This window comes from Chionomys nivalis, chromosome 7, assembly GCF_950005125.1.
Source record: "Chionomys nivalis chromosome 7, mChiNiv1.1, whole genome shotgun sequence".
NCBI lineage: Eukaryota > Metazoa > Chordata > Mammalia > Rodentia > Cricetidae > Chionomys > Chionomys nivalis.
In genome coordinates, this window is record NC_080092.1 from 27,293,583 (window position 1) to 27,311,951 (window position 18,369).

An 18,369-nucleotide genomic window follows, 5' to 3' on the forward strand; every position below is an offset into this window, starting at 1 on the left:
CTTTCCCGCAGTGTTCTAATAGGTACCAAGAGGAGAAAGGTGATCCCAGGGACAAGAACTGGATGAGCAAGGGGGGGACTTTTCCGGAGCGCTACGAGGTCGCAAGCCCGGATCAGGGTCCGGATTTCCGGTGGCGCTCTGGCCTATGACTCTCACGCTCCCCGTAGCGGTGGATAAATGACACCCGGGGACAGGCCAGGCTTTAGTGAGTGCGTGTGTCTCAGTGTCCGGCCGCCTTCACCTGCGTCCTCCTTTCCCTCGGCCTCGCCTCACTTTCCCAGGGCTCAAGGTCTCTATCTGTCGGCTGTCCCCCACCCCTTATGACGCTCTGGCCTCTGCCCGTCCCTGTCACACGTCTCCGAAGCCTAGTGATCCCGCGACTCCCCAGGAGCATGCAGCAGGCAAGAGGGCCTTTGAGCCTCGCTGCTTTGTGGTCTGCTTCCCCACTTCCCTTTCCTCCCAGCTTTGAAGGAAGCGCCTGTCCTCCCACTGGAGGTGGAAGTGTCTCGGGCCAGGAAACTAAGAAAGGTGAGGGGTTACTTCCCCTGGACTGTTGGTCCTGGGGGCCGGAGTCTTTAGAAAGAGGACAGTAGAACCCCTTAGAGACAAGTCCCAAGCCTGGCCTCCTGGGGGCAGGCGAGCAAAAGCCATCCCCTCTTATGCCCGGGACGTTCCTTCCTGGCCCCAGTTTCATTGCATTCAAGGAGGGGGTCTTTCTTTTTACTCAAGGGCGAGCAAGGGAGCTGATTTCTACCCGAGCCCCTAGAAGTTATTCTGTCATTTGATGCGCCCCGAGAGAGAATCTGAGTTTACAGACGTTTGGAACGGCCGGGACGTGAGAAGTCTTGCTTGAAGCAGGGGCAGGAACATCTTGTGACCTGGCCTCAACTTCCTCTGGCACTCCCGAGAACCCCCAAAGCTGGGCAGCCCTGCTTGGCAGTGAAGACCCTCTGAGGGGCTGTCCATGACTCTGACCGTCCTGAAGAAGACTGGAGAAACTGCCAAAAGTTCAACGCGGAACCAGAAGAAGCACACTCCTCTGTAGTGACTCCTTGTGTTCTCTCCTCGTTCAATCTTTCCCCTCCCACCGCTTCCCTCTCCTTTGGTTTTTCTTTCAGAGATGAGAGAGAGCAGCAAAGAATTACCACCCTCTTTTCATATAAATTTCTAGGTACCAAAGCCAGGGGCTCTGACTGTGCAGCTGTGAATGAGGCCTAGGAATCTCAGTGCTCAACAAGTATGCCTCTCCTTCATCACACACACACAGACACACAGACACACACACACACTCTGTGGTCCCAGGGTGTCATTCTTAGTTTTGTGCCACCATCTCTTTTCCACTTTCTCTCTAGCCTGCTCCTTCTTAAGCATTTACTACCAGATGCAAAAGCCATGTTAAAAGTGCAAGACATCCAGATAAACACCTGCACATGTGCTCTGTCTGGCTTAATGAAAATAAAGAATGCCTATCACCCCAGGTGAGGTGCCTGATGTCTGTGCCCGCCAAAGGGGAAGAAATTCTCCAGCCCCTCTCTTTGCATTCTTCTTCTTCTCTGGACGGATGTGAAAATTGCTTCTTTTGTAGTTAGTTCTCAGATAATCGGGATGCTAAAGATACCATTCTCTGTGCCTGTCTGGTTTTTGGGACAGTGGGTTTCATGTGCTTACTCACACCGGGGTCCTTCGTAGATGACCTCCAGAGGTCTGTGTTCTCTGTGACTCCTACTAATCACAGACCTCAGTGTGACTGCCTTTCTCTTTTCCAGACAGTGAGCTTTTCCTGACTGTGTGCTCCCCATCACTGGGACGCATACTCTGTTACAAACAACTTTAAATGGTTTGATTACTGAAGAGAAAGGATCTGTTAAAGAAAGGCCTGAGTCTTAGGTTAAGACTTCCTGGGACCCATTGTTGGTGGGTGGTTCCTGCTTTGTGATGCCCCTACATTGAAGTAACACCCCCTCCCCAACTTAGAAAAGGAAAGGGACTGGTTCTGTGGACTCTGTAAGCTAACAGGATCTTGGGCTTGCAACTTGGGAAAAAGTTTAATAGGCCCAGATTCAATTGTGCATCTAAATTCTACAGAGATGGAGAAGGTACGAGTATCTACAACCATGTAGCCCTTCCCATCTTCTTACACACACACACACACACACACACACACACACACTCACACATACACGCTCAGCACCAGCTGTGTTCCAGAAACTCTGGCAGATGCTATGGGGATCCTTGATGGGTCAGATGATCTCTGCAGGGATAGCTTGCAGGAGATATATTAATTATGGCACCAGAAAGAACTGTCCCAGCACATGTATGGTCCAGACAAATCCTCTGAGAGCTAGATGGGAGATAAAGTTGGGTCTGAGGACAGTGGCCATGCGTGTACCTGTAGGCTTGGACTAAACTAACTCTTTCATCACTAAAGGGCTCCACTCTCCTTCGCCGCCATAACCACAAAGCCCAACCCTTGCTTGTCTTAATGCTTTCATTCAACAGAGACGTGTACTTTTCCATCGCTGACCCCAATACATTTTCTAAATCAGATGGCCCAGGAAGGCCAGCAGAAAGGGAACCTGGATTTCGGGCAAAGAATTTCCCCAAGCAGCCCTTAGCAGATTTGGCTGCACCCAGAGATGTCCTCTGAGAGTAATGATACAGTTTATCACGAGCTTATTCGACTTTGCAATCTTGAGAAAAAAAAAATGATGGGGCAGGCACATTACCCATAACCGTCTATCTATTTCCTCCCCAGCCACAACACAAAGGCCAAAAGGCCCGAGGTGGAAGGCAAGTTACCTTTCCTTCCTCTTTCTCTTCTTTTTTGTTTCCTTCCTTTCCTCCCCTTGTATTCTTCTACCGACTCCACTTCCTCCTTCTCTTCCCCCACCCCGACCTCTCTCCTCTATTTCTTAGTCCCTCTTCTTGTGGTTGTGACTAAAATTGACTCAAGCTGCCTTCCCTTTTCACAGAAAGAACCCCGTGTGCCCACTAACCAACTAATCAGAGAAGGCAACGTCCTTGCTGCTTTGATAAAGAAAAATAAAGATTGAATATGAGGATATTCAGAGTCACGCTCTGGCGCAACCCCAGCGTCCCATTCTTTCTACCATTCGCACATCTCGGGGGTGAGGTGCTGCTGCAGAGACCTGAGAGTAAGAACATAGCCCAGCACCAGAACCAGAGTCATTTCAGCGGCAGGCCGAAGACAGAATCGGGATCCCCCACTCCCTAGAGATCTGCTAATGCCTCATTTGTTGGGGCTTTGGGCTCCTCTACCGCTCCTGATACGGAGACAGTGTCCTTCCGCGGGCCCTCAAGCCTCAATCTCGCGAACACAAATTCCATCCCTCCATTGCTTCAAAGTGAAGAACTGGGCACCTGGGATGCGCATCCTGCCTTTTCTGCCTTGTCAGTCCTTTTTCCTTCACTTTTGCCCCCGGAGCAGGACAGCGGAGCAGCAAGAGACCAGGTGTCTGCCCAGGGAGACGCAGACCGCCGTGGTGCAGACCCTCTCAGCCCAGATCCCTGAGAAGGATATCTCCATCTCCTTCCCTCTGCCCACTTTCTCGCTCCTCAGGGTCCCGGCCCCGCTCCTTCCCAGCCTAGAAGCCGGTGCTCAGTGCTCCCTCGCTCGCCACTTTGCCGGGAACTTTGGCGACTCCCCTGCGCCACCCTGAGAAGGATGTTAATGAGGGAGTGTGGCCTGGCTCTGTGAACAAGCAGCTCGGGAGCTACGATTGGCTGCGGTAAGGCGGAAGGATGACGTTATGCAAAGAAGGGGCGTGGTCAGACTGCGAGGGCCCCGCCTCTTTCCCTTTGGGGTTAGTGTGCCTGTGTTTAGCTCTGGGGAGAGTCAAACTGGATTCCACAGGGAGAGCCTGCAAATCACTTCTATTTTAGCAAGGAGAAAACAGAATCTCCATCCAGCAGGGTCCACCCCTCTCTTTCTCCCTCTCCTCTCTCTTTCTATCTCTTTCCCTCCCCCCCTTCCTCTTTCCCTCTCTCTCCCCTTCCCCCCACCCTCTCCGGTGTATCTGTCTACAGCAACCAGCGTCCTCATCTACAAGCACGGGAAGGAAAGAAAGATCTTTGGTTGAGAGAGGAGGAAAAAAAAGAGAGAGAGAGGAAAAAAAAACTTGCCTGATTGTGGAAAATGACACTTCAAGTAGCCAAGCCGGCTTCGAGAGTCCTATCTATTGTTTCTTAAATTGTCATCAGGGTGATTTTTTTTTCTTCCTGCTTCTTCAAGTGAAGGTACCTCTACAAAAGGAAACTCCAGCCCCTCCTGTACTCCAACGGCCTGTGAATACTACAAAAAAAAAAAAAAAAAAAGCAAAAAAAAAAAGGAAAAAAAAGCACCCAAACTCAAAATCAACCAACCAAACAACCCCCAACAGCCAAGCATACATCTCTATTTTTTTCTTAATTTTGGTCTTTTCGTTGGATTTTCCCTTTCTTTTTTTTCTTCAACCCCCCTTGTTATCGCTCAGTTTTGAGCGAAGGTTTACATTTTTAAAAAATTTGCTTTTCAGCCCGCCGCCTTGATGTAGCGCGAGTTTCATCGACTCAAAAAAAAAATCTGTGGTTGGCGTTTTTCTTCCTTTTTTTTTTTTTTCAATATTTTCAAAGGGGAGGAGATTTTCCACAAGAAAAGGTTGTTTTCATGTTTGGGATCCAGGAAAGCATCCAACGGAGTGGAAGCAGTATGAAGGAAGAGCCGCTGGGCAGCGGCATGAACGCGGTGCGGACGTGGATGCAGGGCGCCGGGGTGCTGGACGCCAACACAGCGGCGCAGAGGTGGGTACCGCTCGGGGACCGCGGCGAAAAGGCCGCGGGCTAGCGGGAGAGCCTGAAGGCGGCAGCGCGGCTACCCGGGGCCCGGCCACGCGAGTGCGTCTGCCGCTGTGCTGCGCTCGCCGCTCGGGCTCCGCGCTCCCCGGCTGCGCAGCACTTGGCGCCGGCGGCCAGAGAACTGCGAGCGGCGGAGCTGCTGGAGGGAGCCGAGCCCAAGCTTTGCCGGCACTTTCCGCAGCCTCATTTGCGACTGTTTTCATTTTGTTTTAACCCAGAAGAAGCGTCTCACCAGCACGGTGTTGGATAACTGCGCTTTTCTGACCGCTTGTTTTCTTTTCTGGGTGGTTATATCTTTTTTCCTTTTCCTCCCCTTCCCTTTGCTTCCTTTTCCCTTTTATTTCTCTTCTATTCTTTCCTTTCTCTTTTTTTCCCTCTTTCCTTTTCTCCTTTCTTACTTAATTTTTCTTCTCTCTCCGCTTCTTCCTTTCTTTCCTTTACGTCCCACATTTCTTTTCTTTCTCCCCAACTTTCTTTTATTTTTTCTACCTTCTTTCATTTCTTTTCTTCTTTTTATTCTTCTTCTTACACCCTTGCGTTCCCAGTCTCCCCCCCCCACTTCTTTCTCAGCTTCGCTCTTTCTTTCCTCACCTCGCAGTCTCTCCTGCTCTGTCTTTCCATTTCTCTCCCTGGAGTCTTCCCTTACTTCTGCTGTCTGGTTCTCCACTTGCCCTCTCTCTACTCCCTAGCCTTCAGTTTTTCTCACTCCGCCTGCAGAACAACTTTAATTCTCACGTTCCTTAAAAGCCTTCCTCGGCCCCTGTCACCTTGGCCTCCGCCAGTCCCTCTCTCACTCTTCAGAGTCTACACTGAGTGGCTTGGAGGCCATGCCCTTGGAGGCCAACTTGAGGAACTTTCCTGAGCACAGCCAGAATCCTGTCCAGGGGCTCTTGGTCCCAAGTGAGAAATGGTACCCTATCCTTTTCATTCCTGGCCACCCGCTGGGCTTATGGGAATGGAAAACTTGGTAGCCCCAAGCCCCATTAGATTTAAAGGGTGCAGAAGGAGAAGGAAGAGCAATTCCGTCATTCTAGTGTTGGGGTGAGGGGGACTAGGGACAACTGTCCCTGCACTATTTCCATCCCCGCTGAGCATAGGGTTGGGAGTGGTTGGTAGTGAGAGTGAATTGGGTTACTAGGCTGGAACCGAAAGTGTGTGTGTGTGTGTGTTGCCCGGTTTTGTCGGGCACTTTGGGCTGTCAGTGTGGTGCCCCCGAGCACCCCATTCTCTAGTACCTGGCGGAGCTGCTCAGTCAACAGCTCTGGTTCTTTGGGTTTCAGGAATGTGTGAGGATGAATTTCTCAGAAGGGCAAAACTTTGTCAAGACAGGTCTTTTATTTAAAAACAAAACCAAACAACATCAACAAACACACACAACAAAAAACCAAAACATCCCGGTTCCCTTTCCCATAGCGATCAATCATTTCTCATAGTCGCGAGCCCCAATATGGGACCCTTCTCCCCTTGCTTGTGTTTGCGTAGAAAATTAGCGTGCTGAGGCCGGGCACCGGCAGCTAGCCGAGGCTGGGGAGGTTTCCTGGAGGGTGGCTGCTGCAGCAAGTAGCCTAGCGTGCCTGCATTCGTTTCCACCTGCCCCCTCACTCGTGAGATTTGGAGGCTCAGTTGGAGCCCATTCCCACGCCTTATCCTTCGAAGTTGTAAACTGCGCACTTTCTGTCTAACCTCCTTTCACCTCACCCACGGCCACGTTTCCTCTGCACGCAGCGCGGTTCAAGTGGAGTAAAGATTGTAGCGTTTCATCTCGCGCCCAAAACCCAAACAAAACTTTCACACCTCTGGATTCTGAGGACCCGCTGTCTCTGAACCGGGAGCCCAGGAACATGACTGGCGTGCGTGCGGTTCTTCAGCCGCGCTTGGGCTCCTGATGGGTCATGGAAGGCGCCCTGGGGATGTTTTGGGAGCAGAGGAGGTGGGTGTTGGGGGGTTTTGCTCGCTTGTCCTGGGTGACAATGGGAGTATGGGACACGGTTTGACTTAGCGATCTAACTCTGCGTCTTTGGTCGCAGCGGGGTGGGTCTGGCCCGGGCTCACTTTGAGAAGCAGCCGCCTTCTAATCTGCGGAAATCCAACTTCTTCCACTTCGTCCTGGCCCTCTACGACAGACAGGGCCAGCCCGTGGAAATTGAGAGGACTGCCTTTGTGGGGTTCGTGGAGAAGGAAAAAGTAAGTGGGCGCAGCGCTTCCTCAGTAGTCCCAGGCTCAGGGAGCAGGCCCAGGCGCCTTAAGAGCCGCCTCCGGGCATGCAAAGCTATCCTCACGCTCCTGTGAGCGCCCCCGCCCCCGTCACTTCCCGTCCTGGACGAATTCAGGCTCCTGGGACACAAGGTCCTGCTCCAGAAAGTTAATATGGAGCCTCCAGAACTGGAGAGAGCCCAGGCAAAACGAACCCGACTTCAGTCTATCTATCTTTGGGAACCTGGGATGTGCTAGGTCTGAACTAAGAGACCTCGCCTTGCTTGCCTCAGATGGCCCAGGCTGCAGTCCCAAGGTTCGAGGTAGAGTCTCACCCATATGCAGTACACCTCACAGAGGAGAGAGAGAGAGCGCAATTTGAAATGAGGGTGGAGAAGGTATTAATTGTTGCCACAATTACTGTTGCTGTCTGGGCTGGCTGACTTCACAGGCTAGTGTGTGTGTGGGGGGGTCCCATTTGGAAAAAGTTGCCTCGAAGTTAGCGCACTCACTCATGGAGACTTCTTGTCCTCATCTCTTGTGTCTTTGGGCCCTGCTGCAAACCAGGAAGCCAACAGCGAAAAGACCAATAATGGGATCCACTACCGGCTCCAGCTCCTCTACAGCAATGGTGAGGCTCCTGTCGGGTCGGTGCCAGCACCCTGGGGCTCCGGGTCAGGGCAGGGGGCTCACGGAGCTCCAGGTGGACGAAAGCCCCCCAGCGAAGCTCAGTCGTCAGCCACCCTCCAGGTGAACAGGCCTCTCCGAAATTTCATCCTAGGAAGTTTCTCACCTGAGGAGGCGGAGGGCGGCTTGGTCAGCCTAGGGCTGACTGGAGGCCACTCACCCCTAACTTGACCACTTGGTTGGCTTCTTTCTCCCCTCTTCTTGAAGCCTGTTTTGCACAGCCCAAATTCCCAAGTCGCAGAGCTCCTCGGTTCTGGGGAGCTTGGAATGGTGGTGGTCCTGACGGATCCAGGGGACTGCAGAGGGGTTCTAGGGGGGAGGGAGAGTGGCCAGACTGGGGGATTCCCACCCCATTTCTAGCTCCAGTGCTTCGAGGAGTTTGGCTTCCAGGGGGAGGGGGCATTTGAACTAGGCCTAAGATCCTTTCTAGATTGGGGGGGGGGGGCATCCTGGCTCTCCCTTTTCCGGACAGCAGGAGTTCCCCTTGGCCTTGGCCCCCTTTGTGCGCAGGTTTTGTTTGTTGCCCTTATTTATAATGTGATTTTTTTTCCCTCGGGGCTTATCCCCTCTCTTAATTTTCCTTCCTTCCTCCACCTCCAGGAATAAGGACTGAACAGGATTTCTACGTGCGCCTCATCGACTCCATGACAAAGCAAGTAAGTTTCTTAGAATTCCACATTGTGGGGACGATTCTCAGCTCACAGAATTTGCTGCAGTTCAAAAGCTGGTTGTGCCACCACTGAGAGATGACTGGGATCCAGACTCTCAAAGCCAGGGGGGCCCTGGCAAAGTGGTGGCAGCGCAGGTTTCCGGGACCATTCCCGTCGTAGCACCTCCGCCTGGGGAATCGCTAGAGGCTCATTTCCCTCCCTGTGAAAGCCAGGCCTGGTGACTAAGACCTGGGATGCTGAGTGAAGGAGTAAGGACTGGACTTCCTTTGGGAGCCCTAGGGGGTGCAGAAGGAGCCCTAGAGAAACCCCATCCCCAGGGGTTCAGAACTTCTGAAATACAAACTAGCCAGGCTTTATCCAAGGCCCAGGCCTGAGGAACTTAGAGGGGGGTGTTTAGAGGGGCAATGCTGGCTTCTGCGGGAGTGTGGAGCAGGATGAAGTTTGCAAATGACTTCTCTATAGATTTTTATTTTATTTTTTAAAGGCGGTGGTATTGGAAAGTAGTGTTGGAAGTGGGAGCCTACAATTGTTTGAGGGTATTTTGCAAAAACCCTCCTGCTTTGGCCTCCAAGTTTGGCTGGGAGCCAGGCAACAAAAGCTAGCTAGCTTTCCATCTTAAAGGCACAGGGACGACATTTTCTTAAGCTTGCCAACACTTGGTGTCAAGCAGTATACATTAAGGTTGAGTTATGTTTTAAAAGATACAGTTATGAGCCAAGGTAGAAGCGAGGCTTGACATTTTAATGAGGCACAGTTTTTTTTTTAACTTCCCTCTTCTTAATTTTAAGAAAAAGTATAGTTTCAGAATGAAGTAGTTGGTTGGTTAGTTGAAGTAACAGAAAAAAGAAGAGAGCTTTATTGAGAGAAAGACAGAATTCAGAATAAAAAGAAAAGCCATCTATTGCACAGCAAATAGCAGTTTAGTACCAGGGTTAAAATGTGTTTACTTGATTGTCATTTTAAAATATTCCCTTTAAAATAAGGAGGCGTGCACTTCCTTCACTGGTTTGGAAAGTTTGGAATTAGGGCGTGCTTGCATAATTAAAAATAGCTTTAGATCTGCCTGGCTATAGTGTGCAAAATACACATTAAGCTGTTGGGAAGTTTGAAATCTTAACAGAAAGCATTTAATGACAGCTCATGTTGATTAACATGTTTATATTTTTATTGTGACTCAAGTAAAATATATGGAACTATGGGTATGAAGTATATTTTAAAGTAATAGGTATCTGAAAAAATTGATGTCATTTTATTTCCCTTAAGTATTTTCCTCTCTGGAAGACTATGTTCATTTCTTAGTTGACAGCTCAGAGTAAATTTCCACTTATTGTTTTAATCATAGTTATTCTCTTGAATGCATAAATGACTATATAAGATAATTGTCTTTCCTTTGGACTCTGAATTTTTAGTTTTTTTTCCCCTGCTGAAAAGAAACACACACACACACAAACTTGATTTTAGTAACTTTTAATTTGATGTCAAAACAAAAATATATCATGTGAAGTTCTATTTTTCAAAAATTGTTTTTGATATGATGGGAATCCCTTCTTGTCCTCATCAGAGAAGAGTGGAAAGAGGGGGCCAGGGGGAAAAGAATGAACTCTGCCCCACACTCCACTTGTATTTATTAGGACTTACTTTTTAAGATAAATGTATTCACACAAACAACAGGATAAGGCTGATGTGTTCATGGAACACTGACCACTGAAACTGCAGGCCACACTATGACCAGGACTGTTCCAAGGAATATAAAATTAGGTCATGTTAGAGAAGACTGTTCCTATCCATTTCATACCTCCCGATAACATCAATTCTGATCTCCCTAAACATATAGTACTACCAAGAATTCATTTTATCGACATATTCCCTCATATGAGAACAGTGGAAGGATTTTTAAAAATATAAAGCAATACACCAAATATTTTGCTAACAAGGCCACGGAGCTTTAAAAAAAAACTACAGCTGGAGGAGGTATCTTTGCCATTTGATAGCATCATAAATGCTATGGGGAGTGAAAGTGGGAAATGCTTCATTGAAAAAAATAACAGATATAAGAAAGTCATTTGCTATGTATTACTAAAGGTTTAAATTATAAATACATGTAGTTATATATCTCGTCAGCAGCAAGCTGGGACAAAAAGGTTTAATAATTATCGAAGTTGGTACAAAAGTATTAAGACAAAAGCCATTTTAAGATGAGTCTATTTGCTTTCATAATAATTGAGTAACCGCCCTTTCTATAACTTTCACTTTGAAAGGCAATCCGAGCTCATTTTCCAGTTATCCAGTTGCTTGTTCTTCGATTACATGCAGCAAGAGTTTTGGAAGTTACCTTCTTATGCTCTCAGTTAGCATCATATACTCAAAAAAAAAAATAGCAGATGGGAATACCAGAGGCCTTTCTTTCTTAGCTTCAGAATCATGTTCATATTCAGCTTCAGGAGGAAAACAGTGGACCTTCTTGTAGTTCAAAAATATGCCATGATAATTAAATGCTTAAGTCTGATTTAAATTTGCCAAAAGTGTCCATGCTATGCAAACACATCGTGGCCTCTTTAACAAAAAGTACGGATTGGCAGAGGCTGAGTGACTAAGTGGTAGCATTGGCCCTCTGTGATACCTTTCTGACACACTCCAGATTTTGATGTTTAGAGTGTGGGGCAGAATACAGTTGGCAACGTGATGAGCTCTCAGAACACTAGCCCTGGTGGAGGGAACACCTGGCTACTGTGAAGCCTTCTCTCCCTTGCTCCGTGACCCTACCCCTTTTCATATCAGAGGTGTGCCTTTGTGCGCGTGAGGTCATATCCGTGACTGGCAGGCTGGGGTTGACATTCAGATGGCATCGTCTGCCAGCAGCGTGCAGAAGTTGCTGTGCACGCTTCAGTTGCAGAGGTTCCTCATTCTGAGTAGAGATAGCAGCGCTGAGGTGAGCCAGAAATGGTCTCCATCAACCGAGATGTATGAACACGACACAGTGTTTCACACCTCCCTGGAGTGTCTCATTAGACTATTTGGAGGAACGATTCCTAATTCTGCACTCTACCAGGAATGACGAAGCCTTGCTAGGAGTGACCGTGGCTCCGGGGTCCCATCTTCTTATGCCTCCTTTGTAAAACATCGAGTATAAAATCTGAAAACAAGAACAACAGGAAAACAAACAAAATCTGTTCAACTAGAAAAGAAATGTCTTGCTTTTGGGAAGGGTTGTTCAAAACCAAGTTTAGCTGGACTAAAAATAGATTGTTTTTGTGCCATGGCTGTTTTGGGTATTCTATTAGTGAGCATGCAAAAGCCCTCAGGATCCAGAAGTTTATGGCTCATGCGTCCAGAAACAGTGTCAACTGTAGAAATTCTCATGTACCCAGTTGAGGAGGCCCGAGGTGTAACCTGCCTCAATTCAGATTTCCATGTGTCATTTGAGATAAGATTGTGTGCCATGGTTCCTTCAGTGAGGTATTTATCTTTAAGTAGTCAATAAACACAAAACTAAGCTCATTTCTTCTACCATGTTACTCAAAGAGTGAGTTTTTTAAGTGATACTTAAATAAAGGAGAACCAATCTCAAACAAAAGTGGTTTTATTTATTTTTTTTTTGAGGAAGGCCAACAGCAGTCACATGATCTTTGCAAGGGCTGGTTTAAAGGTGGAGTATGTGGAGAGGGCACTCCAGACACTGTTGGTGCAAAGAAAGTGCAGGCACAGTAAATGGGAAGCTTGTGAGATTTGCTCCCGAGCTAGATTTCTTTATATATTTGTTTTGATGTTCCCAGCACTGAAAGTTGTTGATCCCACTTTATTTCCCTCCCATTGATTGTTTCATCACGTTCTACCATGGCTACATAGATTTGATTAACCACTCTTTCAGTTCATTGGTAGAGAAACACTTTTGGGGCAGGGGGAGGGCATATCTATAAGTTCCCAAGGAATTTAGCAGGCCAGCAAAGAGGCCCTTTCATAGATCCAGGGGAACAAACAAGAGAGGACAGAGCAGGTTTATGTCAGGGGCCATATTTCAACAGCTTTCTGTCTCCTTTGGTAACATGTCAAAAACGCAGGTGATTTAAATTTCCTTGCACATAGAGGAATGAAGAAGTTTGGAATTTTTATGCATGATCAGGACCTGTGTTTGGGAAAATGTAAACTCATCACAGTGGAAAATGTGTTGTTTGGAGTCTGGGGGTGAAAACAAAGCTGATGGTTTTGGAGAGATTGCCGGAGCCAGATGGCCTAGTACTTCCCCAGTCTGGCGGCCCAACTGCTCCCTCCTGGATAATATACAGCCATTTGTTCGGGGATATTTACGCTAGAGCTGTTTCCATGTGAATGTTTGAACAGCATTAAAAACGAACATATTAGTCGGATGCATTTATCGAACTCATATGGCTGTACAGACAGGCTGTTGTCTGTGTGGAGGTCTTACTGGGGATGAGGACTGTTTGGATGTGACATGCGTGAATTGTTGACATAGGTTTTGGAGCAGGAAAGATTTGGTTTTAGAGAGGAATTAATATATATATGCTTTTAGAATCAAGCTAGAGGGAAGAATGGTTGCACACAACTGAAAGTTTTGCTGTGAAAATGAAGTAGATCCATATCTGCAAAGAGCTTAGTACAGTGACTGACATATATTAAGTATATAATAAATTAGCTGTTCTTATGATTTTATTATTATTGCTTGACTGAGTTGACAAAGTCAATTGTGTCTACTAATGTAGTAAATGCAGTGACTATCTGAGTAGAATATCATTTATTACGTCTAGAAAAAAAGTCATATGGGATTATTTGAAATATTTAGTTTGTTTTTTGTTTTTGCTTTTTTTTGAAAAAAACAAAACAAAACAAAACAAGGCATTTGAATAGTATAAGGGCTTTTAGTTCTTTGAGACAGAAGGGATGCATCAGAAAGTCCCTGCAGTGGGGACGGGCTTGCCTTTTAGTCTGGGCTGTGATGTAACCGAACAGCATAGTGAATATGATATCATGCCTAACTCACTTCTGCAAACGGGCCTGCTTAGCTGCTGAGCTGGAATTACATCTTCGCAATTTGTCCGCCAGTAGCCAAGCTGCTACTTGAGAGGCAAAACCAGTTTTTATTTTACTCTACTATTAATGTTAGATTTCTGCTTGATACAATTGTTTATGAAATGTCAGATCTGTGGTGTTTTCTTTGGCATAGCTTAATCTTTAACTATGGTTCTTCTACCTACTAGAAGTGGGACTGTATTAGCTAGTATTTTTTTTTTAAATGAAAGACTGCTGGTGTGAAAATGTAATTATTGTTGTGCAGTGTGTTGATACTGAAGGCATCAGGACTGCTTTTGGATTAACTAAGTTCTAGGTAGTTTGCTATTATTGATAGCTTATGTTTAGAAAGTATGTCTCTTTAGTTTGAAGAAAGCAGTTTTTATATTTATGTCCCTTACTCTAAGGGGACAAATAGACTTTGCTTTTTGTTTTGTATTCAGAAATAGAAGTATCATTTCCAAGGTTATTATTTTGATTTACGTGGGAAATTCAAATTTTTGTTACCTCTCTTCCCTCCCCCTCTTGCTCCCTCCTTTTTTGCAAACCAAGAAAAATTCCTAATGAGAAAAATGCGCGTTCGCACTGCTCCCTTGATTCTGATGAGGGACACAAAGAGTTAAAACTATTAGCAAAGTAAACAAAGAAAACCAAGCTCAATTCTCTGAACTTCTCTGGGCTTCCTATTGAAGTATGATCCCCGGGTAGTCTCACCCGTGTCGTTTTCCCTTCTGCTGTGTGGTCTTTAGCCCTAGTAAGTTCCAGTGAACTTTTAAGCCTCAGCAATATTTTGGAAAAGCCAGGGATGAACTATACTCCAAAGACGCCTTTTTCAAGAGAGGCAGCGTAGGCAAGCATGGGACAGAGACGGACTGATTTCCAGAGACGTCACACATCGACTTATAATTAAGCATTCGAAATGAGTGCTCTTTTCTTTTCAGACAGCCAAAGTTCCACTGCTGTTGTTTTGGGAGGGTGTGGAGAGGCGTTAACAATGTTTTTCTTCTTCTTTAGTTAATTATATATATATAAAAATACGGTTCAAAAGACAATCTGAAAATGAGGAGAGGAATAGCGAGAGCCTGCGTTTGTTTTTGCCTGCTTGTTATTTTCTGGTAGAGGTTGACATTTAGAGAGGAGAGACTACTGTTTCAGTAGAAAATCAGGTCTCCCAATACGACAGGTTTATCTCATAGGAGGGCCAGGTTTTGAAAGTCGAGGAGAAGTTATTGCTATTTACTGTTTCATGTTGCTTCCTGTCCAAGCATCCCTACTGCCTTGAGGGATTTGTTTGCCCTTGGCAAAATTAACGTAAACATTATTTTCCACTTGATACTATGTCTTTCTTTTTATGGTTGTAAGCCTCAACTTGATTCACCCTCAACGACTTATTTAAATAATGCATTTCCATAATTTCTCTTGCTCTCCTTCCCATCCTAGTGCCCCCCCCATCCTCACTTCTGATAAACACATTGATTTATTTAAGCCTGTGTTGCCTTTGTCCCTCTCTCAGCACACCACCTTCCCCCCAATGAGCAGACACATGATTTACTATGGAGTATGACAACGAGCCTTCTTCTCAGTGTTCCATTGTCTGGGTCCTAAACCAGCTGTCTGTTAAAATGGTTTCACTTAAAATAGTCAATGCTGTTTATATGCCCCTGGGATCTCCCAGCTGATCCAACCTCAGCCAGCTTGCCTCAAACCCCACAGAGGCATACATTTAAATTCGGAAGAGAGGCTGAAACCCCCAGCTCCCCCCTTTCCCAAATTGGTGTTAGAAGATGCCTACTCTTGGGAAGAGGGGGGGCGTGTTATCATCTAGATGTGCTCAAGTGTGAACCAGTCTTGCTGTGTGTGTTAAATGTACACAGTGAAGATGCTTTTAGTAGAGGAGCAAGCTGGAGGGAGAACTTGAAGGCCATAAAAAAGGAAGGCTGAAGTCTGCTTGATGTTACTCTGACATTGGAGCTCTCCAAATAGACCTATCATGCCTTCCTATACCAGGTCCCATCCAAATGCTCATTTCTGAAGCCCTTATTTTCTGTGTGTTGTATATGTGTATGCATGCATGGGTGTTTTCAAAAGTCTTTTCAGTGTTTGAAAAATACTCTAGTTTATTTATTATTATTATTATTATTATTATTATTATTATTATTATTATTATTATTATTATCTACAGTATTAGGGGATTTCTGCCTTTGAATTGCACAGGAAAACTTGCTCCCTTACTGCAACAGCATAGTTTACTCTAGAGAGAGGAATTTTGTCCTTCCTAGCCCATGGTAGACTTCCACTCTCTTTTATTGTAGGATTTCCCAGAAACACTAGTTCTTTTTCTGCCCCTGTGCATTGAGAACTCTTCTTATTCTCTCCAGATCCAGGAAGAGGGAAGACAGAAACTGCAGATTCCAGATCTCCCCAGAGTTCTTAATTATTTCTGAGCAAATCCAAACTCTTGGTTTCGTTTTTCTATGCTTGATTTGGAGAAAGAGTCTCTGTCCTGAATCCACTGGCAGAAGTGGAGTGGTAGCTTGCTTGGTATTTGGTAAAGAGATGAGTTACACAGGGAGTGGGCCTGTAACAAGCTGTTCTCAGTAGCCAGGAAAATAAACGTGGGACTTCTGGGAGTCCCTGTCCTCCATCGCCTGGGGAGTCCTCAGTAGATTTGCCTTGCAGCTTGCTCTTAACCAGATATGTTATTATGGCCCCACTCATTTCAACTAGTTGCCTTAGTAACAACAATGTTTATCTCATCTAGAAAGATGCAAAACGATTCTTATATAACGTATATGCCTGCCACCACCCTCTCCTTGAAAAAAAATAACACAATTTCTTCTCCCTTCTCCTACCCCTCTCGCTCCAGTATGGAAAACATTACTAGTACCTGCACACTGACTTACCGGGTTACTTGTTTATCAAGGCAAACACTGAAGTTGAGGCAGAGCTTATGGAGTGTCTTAGGAGAACATACAAATAATTTAGTGATAATAGGATTTAGCTGAAATTCGCCATTAGAATTTTTTAGCACAATGCTTAAGATCTGATCAGTAATTCACTGTGTTTTTTCTCCTTTTCTTGATTAAAAAAAGTGAATGCAGAAAATAAAGCAGACACATATAAGTTTTCATAAAAATTTACATGTATTTATTATTTAGTTTGTGTGCTTAAGTGCACACACCCTCATGTATGTGTGGGGGCTCATGAGATCCACAGTGCATGTATAGAGGCCAAGGGACAACTGTCAGTTCTTTCCTTCTGCCCTGTGAATCCCCAGGATTTAACTCAGGCTGCCAGGCTTGTTGGCTAATACCTTACCTGGTGAGCAGTCTCACTAGCCTCAATTTTTTGGTTTTCAGAATATTCAATGATTTTCTTTCATTCTTTCATCTTTCTTTCTTTCTTTCTTTCTTTCTTTCTTTCTTTCTTTCTTTCCTTCTCTTCTTCTTCTTCTTCTTCTTCTTCTTCTTCTTCCTCTTCCTCTTCCTCTTCCTCCTCCTCCTCCTCCTCCTCCTCCTCCTCGTCCTCCACCTCCTCCTCTTCCTCTTCTTCTTCGACAAAGTTTCTCTGTATAGTCCTGGCTGCCCTGGAACTCCCTCTATAGACCAGTCTGGCTTTGGATTCAGAAACTCCAGTTTTTTAGAGTAAAACAAAAAACTTCTTAGTAATTTGGAAAGGTTGTAAAGTAATTAGGAAAGATGTCTAGTGAGAAGGCTCAGAAGATAAAGGTGTTTGCTGAGTAAACCTGGATTCCTGAGCTCAATTCTTGATCCCCACATGATGGAAAGAAAGAACCAACCCCTGCAATTTGTCCTCTGACCTACACACACACAGACACAGACACACACACACACACACACACACACTCTGGCACATGCTCGCTCAATATAGTAAATATAATAAATAAATATAATAAGAATAAAGGAAGGATTATGTATGCATGCTGAAACTAGTCATTAAAGATACGAAGCTTAATAGGACATTAACATAATGCAAGTTATTGCCCCAGAATACAGAAAGGGTGAAATGTAGTATTATAGTGTGACACTCTGACCTGTGGTCCCTAGTGATGGCGAGCATCACTCTCTACTGTTGTCCTGCCTTGAAGTCTAAGACTTTAATATGATCTTGAGGAATCCCGACAAACCCGAATAGAAGGATATTTTACAAAGCAACTGGCCTATATTTTCAACACCGTGAATGCCATGAACTACAATGGCTGGAGGATATTCAGAATGAAAGGAGACTTGACAGCTGAGTGCAGTGATTAGTACTGCGTTTTCTTTTGCTGTAAAGGACATTATTAGGTAATTGGTAAATCTCAATAAGGTCTGGAGATTAGATTATTCTATTGTATCAATGCTAATTTTCTGATTTAGATAATTGTGCTGTGATTATGCATGAAAATGCCTTGTTTTCAGGAAATGCATGCTGATATATTGAGGCCATATCTGCAATTTGCTAAAAAGTGATTTAGGGAAAAAGAAAAATAGGAAGCAAATTTAGTAAAATGCAAACATTTGAGGAATCTGGGTAATGGACTATCCTGCCATGGACTTCTAAATATATTCTTTCAACCTTTCTAGATGTTTATAGCTAGAGTAAAAACATTTTATTTTTTTAGTACAAGGTTATGATGAGCTAGCCATAAAAAATAGTTTTGATGGGCCAGTGGTAAAGAAATGTGCTTTTTTTCACCCAAGGCTTTTTCCCCTTAATTTTTGATCTGTTGCAGTTTGCTTTGCTTTATGTTCTAATACTGTTAACCAGGTCATGGCCCAAGGACCTGTCTGCATTGGGTCTTAAGTTGTGGACACTCTGTCTCCAAGTTCAAAACCAAAGTGCGTGAGAGAGATGACAAGTTAGGCGCAGAAGTACTTTTGTGCGCCACTTAAGAACAAGAATAATCTCTGGTTAATTTAAATAGTTTTGTCACTGA

The 18,369-nt window shown here is 45.4% G+C and overlaps 1 protein-coding gene across 3 annotated transcripts in view; it reads left to right on the forward strand.

The window, feature by feature from the left end:
- Positions 1–4,322: 4,322 nt before the first annotated feature.
- The window catches only part of Ebf1 (EBF transcription factor 1), a 388,250-nt gene continuing 374,203 nt past the window's right edge, over positions 4,323–18,369 (forward strand). For all 3 annotated transcript variants that reach the window (XM_057775435.1, XM_057775436.1, XM_057775438.1), the window contains exons 1-4: positions 4,323–4,800; positions 6,882–7,038; positions 7,615–7,678; positions 8,335–8,390. In XM_057775435.1, the coding sequence (XP_057631418.1) occupies positions 4,667–4,800; positions 6,882–7,038; positions 7,615–7,678; positions 8,335–8,390 (411 nt within the window). In that variant the 5' untranslated portion in view covers positions 4,323–4,666. The remainder of the gene's footprint in view (positions 4,801–6,881; positions 7,039–7,614; positions 7,679–8,334; positions 8,391–18,369) is intronic.